Below are 25,095 nucleotides of genomic sequence, written 5' to 3' on the forward strand. Positions count from 1 at the left end.
TCATCAACCCCTGAGCAAATGTTGTTTAGATCTTTGCTGCATGCAGGAATTGTCTGCTTTTTCTAAGGAATTGTGTATAGAATTGAGCATTGTGCAATCATCAATAATCTCTTCACCATGAAATGTTATGGTCATGGGCAGAAGGAATACCTTTGAAGTGGTAGTTAAAGGCATTTTGGCCCAGGCCACTGGCCTGTGATGACCGATCAACAACCACAGCCACCCTCCTTTAGGCAAGGCATAACTCAAACCAATAGTACTATACTATAAAAGTGTTACTATATATATATATATATATATATATATATATATATATATATATATACACTTCATGTGAACAAAACATCTCATGCATCCTGATGTATATGACTAGTTTATTGTCATAACTGATGTAGATGACTTGTTATAGAATATTTACTCGTGATCCAACAAAGGGAATGAAAATGTAATGGATTTAAAATAATACTTTTACCTTTCTCGTGTAGACCCTTCTTTTCATACAGAATAATCAGCTCGCTGTACTTCTGCACTTTCTTCAGGACATGCTCACTCTCCTCAATGTGACAATGGTTATTTTCCAGCCGTAACAATGGGGCCACAAGTGCCACATTAGTCTGAAACACAGCATCCAGCATTCACAGCATCCAGCATTCAATTATAATCTTTTAGTATGCTAACACAGCCCCACGTTATATTTTTCAGCCCCTCTCACTGCCATGTCACACTGCTTGTCCAACTGGATGAGCCAAGATTTCTTCCAGTTTGATAATAGGAAGATTGAAGCTATCACCTTTGGACTTGCTAACTATCTTCATTTCCTAGCTGTTGTCTCCAACCTTTTCATTGACCATTGGAATCTTGACAGCATAGTTAATCCTTAAACAAGCTATTAATTCCAAAATTAACTCTCGGAAAGCAACTGGAGTGATGGTGTAACTGGTTGCATTCTCAAAACCTGAAAGGACTAATTGGCTGGACATATTGTGGACATCTTCAACCTCTCATTACAGAGGTCTGTGGTTCCAACCTTGTTTAAAAGGGCATCGATAATATCAGTGCCCATTGGTTATGTCGCATATCAATTCCTACCTAAGGAAGAACTTGATTCACACGATCTTGAAGACTCTCCATTCTGCACTGGACCACTTGGGCAATAAAAACACATACGACAGGCTGATGTCTATCGACTACTCCTCGGCACCATCACCCTCTCCAAACTTGTTACCAAACTCGGCAAACTGGGCCTCTGCATATCCCTTTGCAACTCGATTCTTGACTTCCTCATTCACAGACCACAATTTGCACGAACAACACTTCCTCCTCGATAACAATGAAGGTGAGATACCTCAAGGTTGTGTGCTCAGCCTCCTGCTTTACTGTTGGACAATACAGCTCACCCCCTTCATGACACACTGGTCAACCCGAGCAGAACCTTTAGCAACAGACTGGTTCCACCAACATACAGTACAGAACACCATAGGAGATCCTTCTTCCCTGTGGCTGTCAAACTGTACAACGACTCCCCCTTCTGTCGTGGGGTAGACTGACCCCCCCCCCCCCTACAACCCCCCCCCCCCCCCCCCCCCCACCCCCCCCCAATCTTTGCACATTCTCAATCCTTTCCTCTCGTCACTTTAATTTCATTTTTCATGTATTTTGTGCTTATGACTGATGGCAGATCAATTTCCCTGCTGGGATAAATAAAGTTCTATCGTATCATACCGACTACACCCATGACTGTTCAGCCAGACACAGTCTCCATCTTTAAATTAGTCGATGACACCACTGTTGTTGGACGAATTACGGATAATGATGAGTCAGAGTATAGGAGAGAAATCCATCATCTGATGGAATGGTGCAAGAACAACAACCTTGGTCAGTAAGACCAAGGAGCTGATTGTTGACTTTAGCTTTGATCTACAAATCTGTCTTATTCGACAGATGTGGGGGAGAGAGTCAATAACTTCAAGTTCCTGGGCGTGTATGTCTTCAAAAATCTGTCCTAGACCCTTTGTCTCCAATGCTTACTTCAAGTTTAAAATTGTACCCTGGTTTTCAAACTAATTGTCACTCCACCATTTCATATCACACATCACACTCAAACATTTCTTCATCACCAATGCAATAACATCCGTTTTTCTCCAAATTTCCCTTCCAAGATCGCCAACTTCATTGCGGCACAAATGGTGGCTGTAATTTGATCTGCTCAGAAATGTCCTTACGAAACCATTTTGTCTCTCTATGTCAACCTTCAAATATTTCTATCTCCTCTAACTATTCTAAATAACCAGGTTTATGGTCAACTGTGCTGATAGTTCACATGGTTCAGGTTCATTCTCTGTTTGATAATACCTACAACAACCTCAGGATGTTTGAATACATGAAATACACTATATAATTGCAAACATTGTTAATGCAGTGTGGTGACCACAGAGGCCAAAATATCATCATAGTGCCAGAGTGGAAGAGAAGGAAATTTGTAGCTTAACTATAGATACGTTTACATGAAATCTCCGACTTCACTGGGCGGGCAGGAGGGAGCAAAGATAAAAAGTGAGAAAACAAGCGTGTTTGATAGAAGTTGATGTTTATTGAAATCCATGGAACTAAACGGAAATGGCAGCATGGAATGATATGGGTGGTATTAGCTACAGGGAGAGGTTGAACAAACTTGATTGTTTTCTCTGCACTGCTGGAAGTTGCAGGGAGACCTGATGGAAGCATATAAAATTATGAGAGGTATAGATAGGGTTGGCAATCGGAATCTTTTTTCGTAGGATGGAAAAAACAAATAGTAACCGGCATAGCTTTGAAGCAAGAAGGGCAAAGTTTAAAAGAGATGTGCGGGGCAGGTTTAAAAAAAAAAAAAAAAATACAGAGGGTGGTGAATGCCTGGAATGTATTTGATAGTGGGGTTTAACAGTATTTTGGATAGGCATGTGGATATGCAGGAAATTAAGGGATATGTGTAAGCAGATAATAGTTGGCATCATGTTCTTCACAGATATTGTGGGTCGGAGGACCTGTTCTTGCATTGTACTGTTCCATATTGCACCTCAAATAGGGAAAGAAAATGTAACAATTATGTTTGTCTTTAAAGGTAGACATACCACACTACTTAGCCACAGCCTTGCCTTACTCACTTGAAGGTAACACTTTAATAATGTTGTGTCGATAATCTGCAGCAATTTTTTCTTTGACTTGATGGTCGGGGTTCCCTCCATGAGTGGCGAAGTGGTAGAGGGATCTGAATCATGCAGCTGCTTTACTAAATGCATTCGTTTCTAGGAAGAATGGCAAGAATTATAAACAATGCATTAAATGAGGCTTTACAATACTATAAACAAATTTGTTTTTAAACCGCCGAGATACCTTACTACCTCATCACTACGAGACTTGCTCTACAATAACTGCTGTAGATTTGGGAGGAACAACAGCAGCAACAGATTAGCAAGAGATACGACTGATTGGCTCTAGCCCAAGTGTGACGAGAGGGGTGGAAACAGTTGAAAACTGAGGAATTTGCTCTGTAAATTGGTAAATCAGGCAATTCATCAGTCAATTTAAGCAGGACAGCTCTTTGCGAGCGGCAGTGAGTGAGCGGCCTAGTGAGGGAAGTGCCCTGTGAGTAAACTGTGAGTCTTTGGCTCGAGAGTCTTCGGAGAGGAGACCACGCAATACGCTTGAGAGGTAGAGACCAAAGAAGGAGATGTCAGGCAAGCTGATTCAGTGCGATGCTTGCAGTATGTGGGAGGTCAAGGACACCACTGGTGCCTCTGGCTGTTACAAATGCGAAAAATGCATCCAGGTAGAGCTCCTGAAGGGCCGTGTTGGGGAACTGGAGAAGCAAGTGGATGACCTCCGGTTCGTACGAGAAACGGAGTCGTTCCTCGACAAGTCGTACAGTACGATTGTTACACCTAAGGTACTGGAAGAGAGAAGGTGGGAGACAGTGAGAAAGGGAGGGAAGCATGGAATGCCAACGTCCCCGGGTGATGTACCTCTTGTAAACAGGTTCATCCGCTTAGAAGCTGTTGGGACAGAAGATGTGAGCGGCGGACTGGCCTGTGATGCGAATAGGGCTGTTTTGCCAAAACCAAAAAGGCCTAAGGCAGGCAAGGCCATTGTAGTGGGAGACTCCATCGTGAGAGGTACGGACAGGGGTATCTGCGGCAACAGACGGGATGCGAGGATGGTGTGCTGCCTTCCCGGTGCCAGGATCCAGGATGTCACGGACAGAGTGCAGAAAATCCTCAAGGGCGAAGGTGAACATCCGGAAGTGGTAGTGCATGTCGGCACAAACGATGTCGGAAAGAAGGGGATGAATATTCTGCAGCGTGACTTTAGAGAGCTCCGAAAAATGTTGAAAAGCAGCACCTCCAGGGTTGTTATCTCCGGTTTGCTTCCAGTTCCCCGTGCTGGCGAGAGCAGGAACAGGGAGATACGGGACCTGAACGTGTGGCTGAGGAACTGGTGCACGGGGCAGGGATTTAGATTCTTAGATCACTGGGATCTGTTTTGGGGTAAGGGGGAACTGTACAAAAGGGACGGATTGCATCTTAACAGGTGTGGGACCAGCATTCTGGCAGGCAGGTTTGCCACTGCTACACGGGTGGCTTTAAACTGAATAAGGGGGGTGGGGTGTTGAATGGGACAGTGGAGGATGGAGTTAAAGGGAAAGGGTTTCTTAAATGTGTGAGCGTAGAGGCCGAAGGGTGTAAAATGAGGGTAGAAGAAATAGGTAGCAAGGTGAAAAGTAAAAGTGGCAGGCAGACAAAACCAGGGCAAAAATCAAAAAGGGCCACTTTTGAACATAATAGTATAAGGGGTAAGAGTGTTGTAAAAACAAGCCTGAAGGCTTTGTGTCTCAATGCAAGGAGCATTCGTAATAAGGTGGATGAGTTGAATGTGCAGATAGCTATTAATGACTATGATATAGTTGGGATCACGGAGACATGGCTCCAGAGTGACCAAGGCTGGGAGCTGAACATCCAGGGATATTCAATATTCAGGAGGGATAGGCAGAAAGGAAAAGGAGGTGGGGTAGCGTTACTGATTAGAGAGGGGATTAATGCAATGGAAAGGAAGGACATTAGTTTGGAGGATGTGGAATCGGTATGGGTAGAGCTGCAAAATACTAAGGGGCAGAAAACGCTGGTGGGTGTTGTGTACAGGCCACCTAACAGTAGTAGTGAAGTTGGAGATGGTATCAAACAGGAAATTAGAAATGCGTGCGACAAAGGCAAAACGGTTATAATGGGTGACTTCAATCTACATATAGATTGGGTGAATCAAATTGGCAGGGGTGCTGAGGAAGAGGATTTCTTGGAATGTATGCGGGATAGTTATCTAAATCAACATGTAGAGGAACCAACGAGAGAGCAGGCTATTTTAGACTGGGTATTGAGTAATGAGGAAGGGTTAGTTAGCAATCTTGTTGTACGTGCCCCCTTGGGCAAGAGTGACCATAATATGGTTGAGTTCTTCATTGGGATGGAGAGTGACATTGTTAATTCAGAAACAATGGTTCTGAACTTAAAGAAAGGTAACTTTGAGGGTATGAGACGTGAATTGGCCAAGATTGACTGGCAATTAATTCTAAAAGGGTTGACGGTGGATATGCAATAGAAGACATTTAAAGACTGCATGGATGAACTACAAAAATTGTTCATCCCAGTTTGGCAAAAGAATAAATCAGGGAAGGTAGTACATCCATGGATAACAAGGGAAATCAGGGATAGTATCAAAGCGAAGGATGATGCGTACAAATTAGCCAGAAAAAACAGCATACTGGGAGAAATTCAAAGACCAGCAGAGGAGGACAAAGGGCTTAATTAGGAAAGGAAAAATAGATTATGAAAGAAAACTGGCAGGGAACATAAAAACTGACTGCAAAAGTTTTTATAGATATGTGAAAAGAAAGAGATTAGTTAAAACAAATGTAGGTCCCTTGCAGTCAGAAACAGGTGAGTTGATCATGGGGAACAAGGATATGGCGGACCAATTGAATAACTACTTTGGTTCCGTCTTCACTAAGGAAGACATAAATAATTTGCCGGAAATAGCAGGGGACCGCGGGTCAAAGGAGTTGGAGGAATTGGGTGAAATCCAGGTTAGCCGGGAAGTGGTGTTGGGTAAATTGAATGGATTAAAGGCCGATAAATCCCCAGGGCCAGATAGGCTGCATCCCAGAGTACTTAAGGAAGTAGCTCCAGAAATAGTGGATGCATTAGTAATAATCTTTCAAAACTCTTTAGATTCTGGAGTAGTTCCTGAAGATTGGCGGGTAGCAAACGTAACCCCACTTTTTAAGAAGGGAGGGAGAGAGAAAATGGGGAATTACAGACCAGTTAGTCTAACATCGGTAGTGGGGAAACTGCTAGAGTCAGTTATCAAAGATGGGATAGCAGCACATTTGGAAAGTGGTGAAATCATTGGACAAAGTCAGCATGGATTTACGAAAGGTAAATCATGTCTGACGAATCTTATAGAATTTTTCGAGGATGTAACTAGTAGCGTGGATAGGGGAGAACCAGTGGATGTGGTGTATCTGGACTTCCAGAAGGCTGTCGACAAGGTCCCACATAAGAGATTAGTATACAAACTTAAAGCACAAGGCATTGGGGGTTCGGTATTGATGTGGATAGAGAACTGGCTGGCAAACAGGAAGCAAAGAGTAGGAGTAAACGGGTCCTTTTCACAATGGCAGGCAGTGACTAGTGGGGTACCCCAAGGCTCAGTACTGGGACCCAAGCTATTTACAATATATATTAATGATCTGGATGAGGGAATTGAAGGCAATATCTCCAAGTTTGCGGATGACACTAAGCTGGGGGGCAGTGTTAGCTGTGAGGAGGATGCTAGGAGACTGCAGGGTGACTTGGATAGGCTGAGTGAGTGGGCAAATGTTTGGCAGATGCAGTATAATGTGGATAAATGTGAGGTTATCCATTTTGGTGGCAAAAAACAGGAAAGCAGACTATTATCTAAATGGTGGCCGATTGGGAAAGGGGGAGATGCAGCGAGACCTGGGTGTCATGGTACACCAGTCATTGAAGGTAGGCATGCAGGTGCAGCAGGCAGTAAAGAAAGCGAATGGTATGTTAGCTTTCATTGCAAAAGGATTTGAGTATAGGAGCAGAGAGGTTCTACTGCAGATGTACAGGGTCTTGGTGAGACCACACCTGGAGTATTGCGTACAGCTTTGGTCTCCAAATCTGAGGAAGGACATTATTGCCATAGAGGGAGTGCAGAGACGGTTCACCAGACTGATTCCTGGGATGTCAGGACTGTCTTATGAAGAAAGACTGGATAGACTTGGTTATATCTACTCTCTAGAATTTAGAAGATTGAGAGGGGATCTTATAGAAACTTACAAAATTCTTAAGGGGTTGGACAGGCTAGATGCAGGAAGATTGTTCCCGATGTTAGGGAAGTCCAGGACGAGGGGTCACAGCTTAAGGATAAAGGGGAAATCCTTTAAAACCGAGATGAGAAGAACTTTTTTCACACAGAGAGTGGTGAATCTCTGGAACTCTCTGCCACAGAGGGTAGTTGAGGCCAGTTCATTGGCTATATTTAAGAGGGAGTTAGATGTGACCCTTGTGGCTAAGGGGATCAGGGGGTATGGAGAGAAGGCAGGTACGGGATACTGAGTTGGATGATCAGCCATGATCATATTGAATGGCGGTGCAGGCTCAAAGGGCCGAATGGCCTACTCCTGCACCTAATTTCTATGTTTCTATACCTCGCTTCACCCAACACCTCTCAGTTCACAATAACCAACCTGATCTTCCGGTGGCTCAGCACTTCAACTCCCCCTCCCATTCCGAATCTGACCTTTCTGTCCTGTACCTCCTCCACGGCCAGAGTGAGTCCCACCGCAAATTGGAGGAGCAGCACCTCATATTTCGCTTGGGTAGTTTACACCCCAGCGGTATGAACATTGACCTCCAATTTCAGGTAGTCCTTGCTTTCTCCCTCCTTCCCCGCCCCTTCTCAGCTCTCCCACAGCCTACTGTCCCCACCTCCTCCTCCCCGACATCAGTCTGAAGAATGGTCTCGACCAGAAACATTGCCTATTCCTTCGCTCCATAGATGCTGCCTCACCTGCTGAGTTTCTCCAGCATTTTTGTCTACCAACAATACCCAGTGTATGTTTACCCAACATTAGATAATTTACACATCTTCTCACTGGAAGTTCAAAGCCACTTTAAGTTTAACCCTATTCACCCTCCAGAGTGGTATGCCTGACCTCCTGCTTGAATCTGAACTCCAGAGCATTCATTTTACTGTTCTACAACCCCTACCCCAGTACATTCAGATATTCCGTGTTGTTTCAAGTTACTCATCTTATGAATTGAAACAACCCTCTCTATGGACGTCCCAAACCTTCAGGAGCATTCATGATATATCATTTAAAAGCATTGTAGGCCCTTACATATGTATTCAAATAGGGTAGATTATGATTTCCCAAGAGCATTTACCTGAGTCAAGTAGTCTATGAGTGCTAAATGTGCTTTCTCCAACTCTGCAGTAGATAGTGTGGGAAGAGGATTTGGGTACTGAAGTTGTTTCCTGAAGTCTGCTGGCAATAAGTCTGGGTACAGCCCAATCACATGTGTAGGATCTGGCAAAACAAATAAATTCAACAAAATAAATCAATTCATGTGTTGGAAAGAACTGCAGATGGTGGTTTAAATCGAAGGTAGACACAAAACGCTGGAGTAACTCAGTGGGACAGGCGGCATCTCTGGAGAGAAGGAATGGGTGACTTTTCGGGTCAGACCCTGCTTCAGAATCCAGAATTTCCAAAAACTCCAGTCTTTTTCTCCAGCTTTAAATATGTCCGAATTAAATGCTTCTTACTGGGTCCTTTTGCTCTTAAATTGTTAATATTTGAGATCCAAATTTCCTTCATTTGGAGAAGCCCCCATTATGAACTGCCTTTTCTCACTTCTATCCTTCCTAATGTACAGTACGACATTGGTCCTTCTCACAAATCAAGACTCACACTGTCTCTCAAAACCTTGCCACTACTTCTCATTCCCTGCCTCCATTAGAGAATCGGTTGACCTAATCATCATCTATGATTATAGAAGGGGAAGCAAGAATTAGAATGAGTTTGCAAAAGTTTTGGTTTCTTTCATTTAGTTACATGCTCTCGTCACTCCTGGCTCTATGGAACGATAGTGCCACATTCCTATACTGCCCCCCGACTCATCATCTATTTAAAAGTAATATAGATATATTATATTACTATCGTTGTCTCTGTACTGTACACTGACAATGACAATAAATTGAATCATTTCATTTTTTTTTTTATTACCTGTGCCAAGCTTAGCAAAAACCTGCATGGAGTCATCGAAGCGTTTCTGGCAGAACAGATTGAAAGCAAAAAGGTTCTGAATGTGATGAATCTGTTGCCATTTGTCGCTGTCTGCATCATCCTTCATTTTCTGAAAACAAATGGCAGCTCTTCAGCCAAATAATCAAGGATAGGTGAACCATCATGATTAGCAAAGACCACTGAGCACAGAGCACTGCACCCTGAAGCATGCATCAATATCTTTAAGATAATTTTGAGATGGAAACAGGGAAAAAAATACCAGTTTCTTTTGTAAATGTCTTATAAACTTCAACTTGATCAAAATATTATTCTCCTATCCTGTCTTGCATTGGCTTGTCGACCAAAACACACCCAACATAATTCAGGATTTATTACAATCCCAACTATCAGTCCCAATCCTCCATCTCTGTATTTTCCTTTTGGCCCTGTAAGTTACTTGCATGTGCTCATTGACTACTCACTTTAAATACTTTACTAATTACCTGCAGAATGGCCAATATACATTAGCCAATTAACCTGCCACAAGTCATTGAGAAGAATATGGAGCTCCTGGTGAAACCTAAGTGATGATAGAGAGAACGTGAAACTTCACAGACATTACCCGAGGTCATGATGAAATCCTGGCTTCTAGAGTTCTGTGCCAGCAGCACTAACTTCTGTGCCACTATACCACCCAATGTAGAGAGGGAGGTGGAAGGGGAGAGCATAAAATTCTGTTGCAATCTAATGTATCGGAACTAGAGTGCTGCATCATTGCCTGACTGTAGAAAACAACGCCTATTCATTTCCATTCCCCAAACTGAATTATTTTTAATTAATCATAATACATTTCACATTTATGCACTATCATAGACTCTTTTTTCTAAACGTTTTCTGATTGCGATTTGTACCAATATCTTGTTTTTTGTAAATTTTTCATGTCATTCAGAATGTGTAATTTATGTATTATTCTTTGAAGTGTTTTCTGAGTATGTGCTTTTGATACTGCTGCAAGATTTTCATTGTCCCTGTATTTCAAACTTGTGCAACTGTTAATGAACTTGACTTAGCACATTGTATTTGCTATATAATATAGCATAATATAAGATTATACATGTTCAAACGTCATATTTATTGATTGAACTTTGAATCCAGCTTGCTTAGCAGAAATTTGTGTCCAGTCCAATATATCTCACATGTAAGGTACAAACTAGGAGGATTAATGATCACACGCTCCTCAGTGAACTGAAGAGCTACTGGAACAGATTATTCTTATCCCAATCAGATATTCAATGTTACCTAATATTTATCTTACCTAGTGAGATGAATATGTAAGCAATGCCAATGGTTGTGTTACTGAGGCAGTACTTTAGGAAACTCAGACTCAAATTTTATAAGGAGGAACACGAGAGCCTGAAATGAGTTTGAAATAAAAAATGGAAGCCAGGTGTTTAACTAAGTAAGTTTTATTCATATATTTTAGCTGGAATCGCCTTCAGCAACTCTTGTCCAACACCAATACTTAGAGAGACAAAAGAGACTGCAATCTGGAGTAAAAAAACAATCTAATGTAGAAACTCAGCAGATTGAGCAGCAACTGGGAAGAATTGTCAGAATTTCGGGAAGACCCTCCATCCGAGATCGACATTGGATGAAGATAGTCACTATAAATAGAGGTAGGTATGTTAAATTAAATGCTGGTTGGTGATATGAGGACTGAGGTGTGAAGGATAATGGGCAAAAGAGGCAGTGGGAAGCAGGAGCAGATTTAGGTGATATAGATAGGTGGAAGAAAATGAATAAATGGAGGCAGATAGAGAAAGGTTCAGAGGGGGAAGGCTGAAGGTGGAGCCACAGGCTGGAGGTGATAAGTGGGGACATAAAATGTGCTGGAAGGGAGAGATGAGGAGCATGCGGGTTAATGAATGTGTTGGGTAAAATGCGTGGATACCAATACGCTTCACTGTCCTACTCTTAACAGTCATAGAACAGTGAAGCACAAGATCATGAATATTTGTGCTGAACATGATGCCAAGTTAAATTGATCTCATCTGCCTTTACATTGATCCATATCCCTCCATTCCCCGCACTTCCATGTGCCTGTTTAAAAGCCTCTCAAATGCCACCATCATATCTGCCTCCACCAAACCCCCTGGCAACGTGTTCCAGGCCCCCAATCTGTGTATAAAAGAAACCTGCCCCACAGATCTACATTAAACTTTCCACCTCTCACTCTAGAGCTATGGCCTCTAGTCTTGGCCATTTTTACCCATGGAAAACTGTCTACCCTATCTATGGCCTCTGAAGAATGCTGGAACCCGGTCAATTCTATTAAAAAGAGCCACAATGAAAGGAAATGCCCTTCAGCTAATGCACAAGATTTAACCATCAGAGTGGAATTTACTATATGGTTAGATAATCAATCCAAGAGAACCAAGGGTCCGAGTAGGTTTAAGACAATGTTCAATAAATTTGTGGCTGAAAAGAGAAAGCCAATTTAAACACATCTATTTGGATCTCTCTTGATTTCCTCTGCACCCTGGAGAGCAATCCTTTCTTCAAATGCCTATTGAACATCAAAGTAAATATTAACTGTACTTCCTTCAACCCTTCTCATGACTTTATGGATTGTAATCAAGTTTGTTAAGCACGGTTGTCGCCTCCTGTTGGTCCTTACTTTAAAATCTGAGTAAATAATGTTTCACATCTCCATCCTCGTTTCACACTAATGATATTTGAACAACCAGCTGCAGTTTACACCGAAGGTAAGACACAAAATGTTGGAGTAACTCAGCGGGCCAGGCAGCATCTCTGGATAGAAGGAATGGGTGGCGTTTCGGATCGCGACCCTTCTTCAGACCTTCTGAATGGTCTCGACCTGAAACGTCACCCATTCCTGCAGCATTTTGTGTCTACCAATTGTAATACTTGATTTGTGGAATAGAGACGTAATATTTTCCACTGCTATTACTGCACTACAAACCCAGAGATCTATGACTAGTTGTGGGAACAATCGCCACAACCTTTATCCTACTACCTTCAGCAATGCAGCATACCTTCCAGGACAAGGGGTCACAGCTTAAGGATTCCAGGACAAGGGGTCACAGCTTAAGGATAAGGGGGAAATCCTTTAAAACCGAGATGAGAAGAACTTTTTTCACACAGAGAGTGGTGAATCTCTGGAACTCTCTGCCACAGAGGGTAGTTGAGGCCAGTTCATTGGCTATATTTAAGAGGGAGTTAGATGTGGCCCTTGTGGCTAAGGGGATCAGGGGGTATGGAGAGAAGGCAGGTACGGGATACTGAGTTGGATGATCAGCCATGATCATATTGAATGGCGGTGCAGGCTCGAAGGGCCGAATGGCCTTCTCCTGCACCTAATTTCTATGTTTCTATACCTCCCTTGCATTAAGCAGCTTTTCTCCACTGAGACCAACAATGTTTGAAATGCTAAATCACTATTTTTATATTTCAAAGTTTTCTATCTGCTACTACCATTCACGTTCCTCCACACTCACCATTCTAATAAAAGTAGTTAAGGAGAGAGAACATGAACAAAGGCAACTAGAGCAGATCGTGCATAAAAAGAACAGGTGGGGGAAGTACAATATTATGTTGATGAAATGGATAGTTGCCAAAGTCTTTCCTTCCCCTTTCCAAGGAAGGGTTGGGTTCTCCCCCATGCATTATCATTCTCCAACTGCCCTAACTTAAGCCTTTACTTATGCTTTCTCTCCTGCATGCTCTCTTGCACTGTCCTTCTTAACCCATCAACTGGACGACCACTACAACTTAATCCCCAAACTGCATCTTATCAGATATATTTCCATTAGAACAACCACCCCTCCCTGACATTCGTTACAAATTAAATTGACTTATTTTTTTCTCTTTCCCAGTTCTGGCAAATGGACTTTAGTTTGAAACGTTAACTGTTTACCTTTTCACAGATGCTGTTCGATTTGCTGCTGTGTTTTCAGCATTTTCTATTTTTATTTCTGTCTTGCCTCCTTACACAATTTTCCAAGGAAGAGTGGGCAGAATAATCCCCAAATCATAAGCATTCATTTATAATAATTACTGTGCCGTACCACTTGATTAAGTACACTAAATACTGCTATCAAGGGTATTAGCATAGTTAAGATCATTAAAACTTCATCAAGCATATACGACAACAAAAGCCTTGCATGTACTTATTTACTTTATTTTAACTAATTTAAAAAGACTCGTCATATCCTGATGTACATTCTGCAAATACTTACAGCAAGCTGCAAAGCCAGTTCAAATTGCTTGTCTTGAAGCAGCTGTCGGATCTGAGTTGCAATTGAAACAGGTACCAGACGCCACACAAAGTGATTGCTGGCCACGTAGACAACGTTAGATCTAGGAAGGAAACAAATATGGCCAGCAGGTGAGAATGGAAATAGGTGGCGAGAGATTAAAACTTGAACCAGACACATTTGTTCAACGACCCAGCTGAATTACAAGCAAATACAGATGAACTCATTTGATTATGATTTATGAAATTAAGAAATTCAGCCTTCTTCAAAAGGGGCACAAGGTAGAAACAGCTTTCAGTTCATAATGCCTTCATATTCTCGATTCAAGACAAAAAATGACAGCACAGAAATAGACCTATCGGTCCAACTCGTCCATGCAACTAAGAAACCTCATTTGGTGGTGGCACCATCGCGTGTGGCAGCCTCGCCTGCAGCTGTTCGTACTTTCATCCTTTTTTTAATTTTTAGTCAGTCAAAAAGTTTTGATTTGGAGGTCTTTTAGTCTTTTTTATGTGGGGGGAGGGGGAAACTGTTTTTCACAGTCACTACCTGGGTCTTTCCTCCGAGCCGCATCTTCGCCCCCTCCTTGCGGCCTACCATCTGGATTGGCGCGGCCTTTCCTGCCGAAGACCGGTCAGAGCTTCAGCGGCGGTGCAGCAGTGAAGTACCATCGTGGAGTGGCCGATGCCTTACCAGGGTCGCCATGTTGGAAGCTCCGGAGTGCTGTGACTGCCGACTTTAACACCGTGGAGCTGTGGTCTGCGGAGCTTCCAGCCACGGGAGGCGCTGACTTTAGCATCGTGGAGTCCTGGGAACTTTCGTTGAGGATTGCCGTGTGGAGCTCCGCCCAGCTTGGCCTGTGGACTTTGGGAACCGCGGTCTCCGGTAGGAAGCGGCCGATTCGGAAACTCCAAGCTGCTGAGAGTTTTCTTCTGATGCCGGAGTACTCCGGCGAGAGGGCCTGAAACATCGGGTCGTCCTTAACGGCGACTGTGGAGGCCTCAAATAGGCCCCGACCACGGGTGAACAAGAGAAAGCGGACTGAACTATTATTGCCTTCCCTTACAGTGAGAATCGTTGATTCCGCTGTGGGGGATGTTTTATGTTTTAAGTTAAATTCTATAGTGTTGTGTTTATCTTATGTGTGTGCTGCATAGTAACTCAAATTTCATTGTACCAATTGGTGTACGTGACAATAAATGTCCTTTGTCCTTTGTCATTTACAGTAGCTGTATTTACAGTACCGTATCTAGCAATGTTACAAAATTTTGAGATTTTAAAAATCAAGTCTGCAATTTATCCCATCAGATAAAGCATAACAATAAGTTTAATTTAACACCAAATTCACTTTCATATCTCAAGTATTAAAAAAGTTATGGCCATTTTCATACTCGGAAATTAGCATCTTGTTCCCTATTGATTTTCAATGGACATTACAAAAAAGCTGTGATCTTGGATAATCAAAAGCCCATTTCTTAAGGAAAGATTAACATTTTTAAATAGCCTAAGTGTCCAAAGATTATTCACAAATAATTCACAATATAACATGATTTTTATATCTAATTTACATTAATTTATAGGCCAAATGGAAGGAATTTAGTGTTCAATTGCTGTAAATAAATGCCCATTTAAATCGGCTTTCTAGTGGGTTCATGTGAACGCGCGCTGGTTTAGAACGTTGACCGCGCTGGATTAGTGCCCTCAAATGCCGAGAAAAATACTGCGGGATATAAAAAGCCCAAAAGGAACTACTCGCTATAGATAACTTGATATATAGGGTTATATATATGCCCCATTTAATGTAAAAATAAGGTACATACCTTTAATTGTTTGCTTTATAAAACCCTGGGGCTGCGAGATGTTGCGGAATCAGAGAGTAATTTTAAACTATTATAACTATATTATCGAGGCCTATAAAACTAATAATACCTTTTGCGACCGGGTCTTGCAGCGATTTTTCGTTAATGATTTACTAGGCTGAACATCTGCGATTAGTACAGCCTAGTAAAAATCGCGTTTTAAACCCGCCCCCTCCAAACAGCGGCAAAATCGCGGACCTGGCTGTGGGCAGATTCCCAATGGCGATTCAGGTAGGTTTTGTAACATACCTACCGTATCCCTTTAAACCCTTCCTATCCATATACCAGTTCAAACATCTTTTAAATGTTATTATACTTGCTTCAACCATTTCCTCTGACAGCTTGCTACATATGCCCACCACCCTGTGTGGAAAAAGTTCCCGCTCAAGTTGCAGGACAAGTTAATAAAGTTGTTAATGTATTTCGATTCCAAGCTACATAAACAGATATAGATGACAGGATATAAACGTATTAGTTTGGGCCTTTCTGTAATAATGAATCTAATCACTCACATATCGCCACGAGATTTTGAGCGGATATAGAAGAGATTTACCAGAATCATTCACATGATAATGGATTATATTTATTTGGATGGATTACTGATGGTTGAATCATTGCACTATTTATTATTATTAGGTAATTGTATGTAAGTTCTTCTTTGAGCTGAGAGACAAACTAGATAGAATAAACAGAGAAACTATGCAATGTCTGTGACAATAGCTGGAGGGCAGATATAATAGTTAGGATTTGCAATGCAATTCCCAATACCTGTAGTATGATTTAAGCAGATTTAAAAGGGAAGTTTAATAAATACTTGGAGAAAACAGGAACATGACAAAGGAGCAGTTGGACCAATGTGCTAATCTTTTGAAAGATCTAATAGAAAATCTACAGGCAGAATGGCCCCATTTTATGTTGTTCCCTTGTATAACACAATAGGTATTGTAGATTGAAAAATCTCCAATAATTCTAGTAATACCTTAAAATGCTCAGTTTCCAGTGTAAGAGATCCATATTACTGTAAGGATACATGCCTTTGGTACTAGTTTCTACTTTCTACACTGTGACACATTTTGTACACTGTGGATCCATATATTTCAGACTAAACAACTGCGCTGTAAATATGATGATTTCTGTTTCAAGGAGCACTCGAGTTTTCTAACTGAGGTGCTGGCCAAGCCATAGAGGCTAACCTGGAAGGAATAAATTCCTGTTGATGTCACTTCATACTTCAAACCATGTGGGGCACTATGTAATAGAGGAAGGATGATGCTCACTTACCCTCCAGACGTGATAAACCGGGGCCTTTGCAGCTCCACACTCTGTACCAGTAGCCGTGGCTCAAAGGTACGAATCTCCACATATCGTGGCAGCACTGCTATGATATAAGGAGACTGATGTTCTATTGGAGATGTAAAAAATGGAAATGAGTGGCGACAAGAGTAATTTTGAACATTCCTTTATTATGTTTTTATGATCTAGTTACCCTCACTTGTCCACTTGAGTAAGTGTCTTCCAAGTAAATCACTTAGTGCCCTGCATAATGTTTGGGACAAAGACCCATCATTTGTTTATTTGCTTCTGTACTCCACAATTTGAGATTTGTAATAGAAAAAAATCACATGTGGTTAAAGTGCACATTGTTAGATTTTATTAAAGGCCATTTTTATACATTTTGGTTTCACCATGTAGAAATTACGGCTGTGTTTATAAATAGAGCCCCCATTTCAGGGCACCATAATGTTTGGGACACATGGCTTCACGGGTGTTTGTAGGTGTGTTTAATTGCCTTCTTAATGCAGGTATAAGAAAGCTCTCAGCACCCAGTCTTTTCTCCCGTCTTTCCATCACTTTTGGAAACTTTTATTGCTGTTTATCAACACGAGGACCAAAATTGTGCCAATGAAAGTCAAAGAAGCCATTATGAGACTGAGAAACAAGAATAAAAATGTTAGAGACATCAGCCAAACCACAGGCTTACCAAAATCAACTGTTTGCAACATCATTAAGAAGAAAGAGAGCACTGGTGAGCTTACTAATCACAAAGGGACTAGCAGGCCAAGGAAGACCTCCACGGCTGATGACAGAAGAAAACTCTCTATAATAAAGAAAAATCCCCAAACACCTGTCTGACAGATCAGAAACACTCTTCTAGAGTCAGGTGTGGAATGGCCCCATTTTATGTTGTTCCCTTTCTTACCCATTCTACAGCACGACAATTAACCCAAACATACTGCTAAAACAACAAAGGAGTTTTCCAAAGCTAAAAAATGGTCAATTCTTGAATGGCCAAGTCAATCACCCGATCTGAACCCAATTAAGCATGCCTTTCATATGCTGAAGAGAAAACTGAAACAAGCATAAGCTAAAGATGGCTGCAATACAGGCCTGGCAGAGTATCACCAGAGAAGACACCCAGCAACTGGTAATGTCCAAGAATCACAGACTTCAAGCAGTCATGGCATGCAAAGGATATGCAACAAAATACTAAACATGAATACTTTCATTTACATGACATTGCTGTGTCCCAAACATTATGGTGCCCTGAAATGGGGGGACTATATATAAACATTGCTGTAATTTCTATATGGCGAAACCAAAATGTATTACTGGCCTTTATTAAAATCTGACATTGTGCACTTAAACCACATGTGATTTTTTAATATTACAAACTTCAAATTGTGGAGCACAGAGGATTATAAATAAATGATGGGTCTTTGTCCCAAACATTATGAAGGACACTGTATCTCAACAATAAATTCTACATGAATTCTTGGATTATAATTAATTACTTGGTCTCAGCAGATTATTCGCTGCTCCACAATTTGACTCGGTGTCATCTGTGAGGCAGATCGGGAGGGAATTCATCGATCTACGTTTGGAAAGCATATGTGGAGACCTGGTGAATATGAACTCATTGTCATATCACCATTATGAAATTGAATGCAAGGTAACAAATCAGTCGTCAGAAAGTCAAGTTGACTCTGAACCAAAGCAACAGAGCATTCAGAAAGCACTTGAACCTGGAGGTAATCTATTGAAATAGGTACAGAAAGAGTTAGAAGTTTGGAGGAGAGCATGGGTAAGCAATCAATCTGACAAGATTTAACCAATGATGATCCCAACAAGTTGTGTATTTGGACCTGCGTTTTTCTTGACTTCACAAGAGAGGAGCAGACAGCCACATAGGTTTGCTCATGATATCAACAGGCAGCAAGAGAAGTGCACGGATGGAGCAAGAGATTTGCATTAGGATAGTGACAAGAGAGCATGAAAAATTATAGGAAATGAAGGTCAATGTCGGGTTAACGCATGTCAGATTCAAGAATATTTTCTCTATATGGAATTGCAGAAAACCTGAAGGGTTTCAGGGTTTAAGTGCATAAATTACCAACAAAAATGACTTCAGTTTGATTTAGAGATACAGCGCGGAAACAAGCCCTTCGGACCACTGAGTCCACGCTGAACAATGTTCACCCGTACACTAGTTGTATCCTACACACCAGGGATAATTTACAGAGGTCAATTAACAAACAACCTGCACATCTTTGGAAAGTGGGAGGAAACCAGAGCATCTGGAGAAAAGCAACGCGGTCACAGGGAGAATGTGCAAACTCTACACAGACAGCACCCGTGGTTAGGATCGAACCCGCGTCCCAGGTTATACATACCATCTAAAGAAAAGCAATAAATATATTCAAGGTTTTCAAATTCTCGTGGAGGTTGAACCACCAAACAGCAGTGGTGAGGTTGAGGATAGCATCAAACAGGAAATTAGGGATGTGTGTTGCAAAGGTACAGCGGTTATCATGGGTGACTTTAATCTACCTATAGATTGGGCTAACCAAGTTGGTAACAACACTGAGGAGGATTTCCTGGAGTGTATACGGGGTCGTTTTCTAAACCAATATGTAAAGGAACCAAAGGAAGGCAGGCCATCCTAGACTGGGTATTGTGTAATGAGGAAGGATTAGTCAGCAATCTTGTTGTGCAAAGCCCCTTGGGCAACAGTGACCATAATATGACAGAATTCTGCATTAGGATGGAGAGTGACAGTTAATTCAGAGACAAGGATCCTGAACTTAATGAAAGGTAACTTTGATGGTGTGAGACAGGAATTGGCGAGGATAGACTGGCAAATGATACTTAAAGGGTTGACAGTGGCAATGGCAAAGATTTAAAGATCGAATGGATTAATTACAACAATTGTTCATCCCTGTTTGGTGTAAAAATAAAACAGAGAAGGTGGCTCAACTGTGGCTAAGAGGGAAATTTATATGCCTTTTCCTTGTTAAATCCAAGGAAGAGGCATATAAATTGGCCAGAGGAAGCAGCAAACCAGACTGGGGGAAATTTAGAATTCAACAGAGGACAAAGGGGTTCATTAAGAGGGGGGAAATAGAACATGAAAGAAAGCTTGCGGTGAATATAAAAACTGATTCTAAAAGCTTCTTTCGATATGTGAAGAGGTAAAGATTAGTGAAGAAACAGGCAAATTTATAATGGGAACCAAGTACATTGGTTCTGTCTTCACTGAGGAAGACACAAACAATCTCCCAGAAATATTATTATTATTAAAACGAGTCAATTATTAAAGATGTAATAGCAGTGCATTTGGAAAGCAGTCACAGGATCGGTCAAAGTCAGCATGGATTTATGAAGGGGAAATCATGCTCAACTAATCTTCTGGAATTTTATGAGGATGTAACAAGCAGAATGGATAAAGGGGCTGTCCCACTTGGGCGACCTAATTGGCGAGTTTAGAAGAGTTTAAAAAATGACATGTTGAAGACCTCCTTCGACTATGTTGAAGACCAGCTTCAACTAGCTGTAATCCCACTTTTTAAGAAGGAGGGAGAGAAGAAAACAGGGAATTATAGAACTGTTAGCCTAACCGGTCGTGGGGAAGATGCTTGAGTCAATTATTAAAGATTTACTAGCTACGACTAACTTCGGGGAAATTGGATATCGAATAGTGGAGCGTGAAGACGACCTGCTTCGATCTCCCTTCGACTATGATGAAGACTATCTACAACTACCTTCGACTACCCTCGATTACCTACGACTAACATACCAACCTACTACAACCTACTACGACTAAACCTACGAGTAAAAAAATATATAGATTTTTTCCATGGCAACCTTTTTTTACTCGCAGGCATTTTTTAACATATTGAAAAAAACGCTGCGACCTAGCTGAGGCCTCGAGTACGCGGAGACCACACTCAAGCATGAAGGAGAGTTACGAAGACCTCCTACGTGTCGACCATGCTGCGAGTGTGAGTCGAGGGCAAACTCGCCAGAACTCGCGGATTAGGTCGCCCAAGTAGCACAGGCCCTTAAGGGAGAGCCAGGGAATGTGGTGTATCTGGACTTTCAAAAAGCCTTTGACACTGTCCCACACAAGAGATTAGTGTTCAAAATTAGAACACATGGTATTGGGGGTGGGGTATTGACATGGTAAGAGAATTGGTTGGCCGGCAGGAAGTAAAGAGTAGGAATTAACGGGTCCTTTTCAGAATGGCTGGCAGTGACTAGTGGGGTGCCGCAAGGCTCAGTGCTGGAACCCCAGTTATTTACAAGATGTTTTAACGATTTAGACGAGTGAATTAAACATAGCATCTCCAAGTTTGCAGATGACAGAAAGCTGGGGGCAGTGTGAACTGCGAGGAGGATGCTGTGAGGCTGCAGGGTGACTTGGATAGGTTGAGTGAGTGGTCAGATGCAGTATAACGTGAATAAATGTGAGGTTATCCATTTTGGTGCCAAGAAGAAGGTAATTATCTGAATGATGTCAGATTAGGAAAAGGGGAGGTGTAACGAGACCTGGGTGTCCTTGTACATCAGTCACTGAAATTAAGCATGCAGCGACAGCAGGCAGTGAAGAAAGCAGATGGCATGTTAGCCTTCATAGCAAGATAATTTGAGTATAGGAGCAAGGAGGTCCTACTGCAATTGTACAGGGCCCTGGTGAGACCACACCTGCAGTATTGTGTTCAGTTTTGGCCTCCTAATTCGAGGAAAGACATTCTTACTATTGAGGGAGTGCAGCGTGGGTTCACCAGGTAAATTCCCGGGATAGCAAGACTGACATATGATGAAAGAATGGATCGACAGGGCTAATATTCACTGGAATTTAGATGGATGCGATGGAATCTTATAGGAACATATAAAATTCTTAAGAGACTGGACAGGCTCGATGCAGGAAAAATATTCCCGATGTTGGGGGAATCCAGAACCAGAGGTCACGGTTTAAGAGTAAGGGGTAGGCTAATTAGGACTGAGATAAGGAAAAACATTTTCACACAAGAGTTGTGAATCTGTGGAATTCTCTGCCACAGAAGGCAGTGGAGGCCAATTCACTGGATGTTTTCAAGAGCTTTAGATATAGCTCTTAGGGCTAATAGAATCAAGGGATATGGGGAGAAAGCAGGAACGGGGTATTGATTTTGGATGATCAACCATGATCATATTGAATCATGCTGGCTCGAATGGCCTATTCCTGCACCTGTTTTCTCTGTTTCTAATTGCTCCAGTTTGCTCTGAATGGCCTATATCCACCATTTGTGCAACCTCCGAGTAATATAATTTAAAGGAAACTTGTGAAAATATTCATACAAAAGATTTTGGAATAATTTAAATTTTATATACCCATAGCAAGAGGGATATCTGTCCAGTTCAGGGCACACTTCTGTGTGCAGATTCCATCCTTGTTCAGCACCACTGTTAAGTCGTCTTGTCCAACTGCCACCTTCTGATCCTCCAAGGGAGTCACAAGAGGCTCTAGTTGCTTTCCAGTCGGGAAAAGTTCCTTTATTGAACCTTTTCCATCTAACTGTTTGAAAAGGAAAAAAATAATTGTGTACGTTATTGATTCGGAATCAATTTAACCCACAAAAAGATATCTTAACTTGGAAAAAGACAACTTTCATTCATGTAAAAGATACAAATGGATTTAATAATTATTTATTATATACCATCATAGCAAATGTAAAATATTTTCCAATCATTTTACCCTATTATCTTGTTCCCAAGGTGCAAAACATGTCTATCAGCTAGATTCCTGAGCAAGCATGTTTTGAAGGGAGAGGAAATATCAAGAGTTTACCCAGGGGAATGGATGTGAAAGTGGGATAACATAGAACTGGTGTGAATGGGTGATCAATGGCCTGCCTGGACTTGGTGGGCCGAAGGGCCCTTTTTCCATGCTGTGTCTCTAAAAGGAAAACTATTTAAGATTATATTCACCGGTTTTTAGACCTGAAAGCTCTGATGCAGATATGCTTAATACATTATCTTCAAACTGAGTGGATGGTTTTAAACTAAACAATAGCTAACAACACGTGAATAATAGCAAATTTCCTACTTCCTATAACGCTGAATCATTTTTCTATAGCAATTCCACTGCATCAGTTCCTTTAACTTTGACCATCACAGAGATCATTCAAATGTTCTTGTTTGCTTACAGATGCAGCAAATACAGGTGGAATGCATAGTGGTTCCCACTACCAATCGTCTGAATGTTTCAATATTCCCACAAAACGTGCAATTGTACATCACAGGAATTTCTACTCAGTTAACATAGTGTAGTAGTTTTCTGCAAAAACATTTTGCTAACAGCAGTCCTGAAAATCTTCAACCTACATTCTACGTACCCTGATAAGAAAATAATCCCTTTTAAAGCCCACACAAATGGAGTTCTCACACCAGGCCATGGATTTGGGAACATCGGGAACACTGAAATCTGCCTGTAACAACAAAGACATGTTTTTAAACATTGAAAATAGAAACATTCTGAATAAGCAGACTATTGTTCAGCAGGATAGCATTAAAGCTGAAAAGATAAAACAAATATCCTGCACTCTCTATCCACATTTCATTAACTCCGTTTGGCCAAAAGGCTGTCAAATTTGTCCGCACTGTGTTTCTAAACACACTAGTTCATAAGTGTGTGAAGTGTATAGGACACTCCAGAGCCAAAATGTTGCATGCTATAAAAGATGTGGTATTAGAATGAGATGAGGTAATGTGTAGCCTTATCGTGAGGCACACATATGACATCTTTTACATTTTACATTCAGTCTGAGGAAGAGATGAAGAGATGAATGGGTTCAATACAAACAACTATGTCCAACACGAACAACTATGAGTGCACGAAAGCTAAACTGGCGAAATGGAAATGACAAATTAAGTTTAAAGATTGTTCAGTTAAGATTCCGTCTGAAGAAGGGTTTCGGCCCGAAACGTTGCCTATTTCCTTCGCTCCATAGATGCTGCTGCACCCGCTGAGTTTCTCCAGCTTTTCTGTGTAACCTAAGTTTAAAGATTGTTCAGTTAAGATGCATCAGCAGACATTTAAGGAAATATTTCAGAACAGATACATGCCGACAAGAAAGATGGATTCCTCGAGGAGACCCAATATCTGTGATTTACCTATAGAGAGTAGATATAGAGGAACTTCGGAGAGTATTTTGTCACTCAAAGATCCATATCTGCAATGCTCTGATTGAGGGCGTATTGAAGGCAAATACTCATAACATTTTAGTAGTACTTACAGTGCCCTCATTAATCTTTGGGATAAAGACCCATCATTTATTTATTTGCCTCTGTACTGCACAATTTGAGATTTGTAATAAAAAAAACCACATGTGGTGAAAATGTGCATTGTCAGATTTTATTAAAGGATATTTCACCATGTAGAAATTACAGCTGCGTTTATATAAAGCCCCCCATTTCAGGACACCATAATGTTTGGAACACATGGCTTCACCGATGTTTGTAATTGATCAGGTGTGTTTAAATGCTTCCTTAATGCAGGTATAAGAGAGCTCGCAGCACCGCGTTTCCTCCAGTCTTTCCATCACCTTTGGAAAATTGTATTGCTGTTTATCAACATGAGGACCAAAGTTGTGCCAATGAAAGTCAACAAAGTCATTATGAGACTGAGAAACAAGAATAAAACTGTTAGAGACATCAGCCAAACCTTAGGCTTACCAAAATTGACTGTTTGGAACATCACTAAGAAGAAAGAGAGCACTGGTGAGCTTTCTAATTGCAAAGGGACCGACAGGCCAAGGAAGACCTCCACAGCTGATGAGAGAACAATTCTCTCTATAATTAAGAAAAATCCCCAAACACCTGTCCGACAGATCAGAAACACTCTTCAGGAGTCGGGTGTGGATTTGTCACTGCTGTAATTTCTACATGGTGAAACCAAAATGTATAAAAATAGCCTTTATTAAAATCTGTCAATGTGCACTTTAACTACATGTAACTAGTAGAGTGGATAAGGGAGAAGCAGTGGAAGTGTTATATCTGGACTTTCAGAAAGCTTTCGACAAGGTCCCACATAAGAGATTAGTATACAAACTTAAAGCACATGGTATTGGGGGTTCAGTATTGATGTGGATAGAGAACTGGCTGGCAAACAAGAAGCAAAGAGTAGGAGTAAACGGGTCCTTTTCAGAATGGCAGGCAGTGACTAGTGGGGTACCGCAAGGCTCAGTGCTGGGACCCCAGTTATTTACAATATATATTAATGATTTGGACAAGGGAATTGAATGCATCGTCTCCAAGTTTGCGGATGACACGAAGCTGGGGGGCAGTTTTAGCTGTGAGGAGGATGCTAGGA

General features: G+C 41.5%; 1 protein-coding gene across 1 annotated transcript in view; it reads right to left on the reverse strand.

Annotated features, from left to right (window-relative positions):
* vps39 (VPS39 subunit of HOPS complex) overlaps positions 1–25,095 on the reverse strand; it is an 83,294-nt gene that overhangs the window by 31,083 nt on the left and 27,116 nt on the right. Inside the window, exons 7-14 of the mRNA XM_055640929.1 lie at positions 23,120–23,212; positions 22,116–22,299; positions 16,746–16,866; positions 13,588–13,708; positions 9,329–9,458; positions 8,487–8,629; positions 3,144–3,284; positions 473–614 (exon numbers count right to left, since the gene is read on the reverse strand). Coding sequence (XP_055496904.1) covers positions 473–614; positions 3,144–3,284; positions 8,487–8,629; positions 9,329–9,458; positions 13,588–13,708; positions 16,746–16,866; positions 22,116–22,299; positions 23,120–23,212 — 1,075 coding nt within the window. The remainder of the gene's footprint in view (positions 1–472; positions 615–3,143; positions 3,285–8,486; positions 8,630–9,328; positions 9,459–13,587; positions 13,709–16,745; positions 16,867–22,115; positions 22,300–23,119; positions 23,213–25,095) is intronic.

This window comes from Leucoraja erinacea, chromosome 9 (assembly GCF_028641065.1).
Source record: "Leucoraja erinacea ecotype New England chromosome 9, Leri_hhj_1, whole genome shotgun sequence".
Lineage (NCBI taxonomy): Eukaryota > Metazoa > Chordata > Chondrichthyes > Rajiformes > Rajidae > Leucoraja > Leucoraja erinaceus.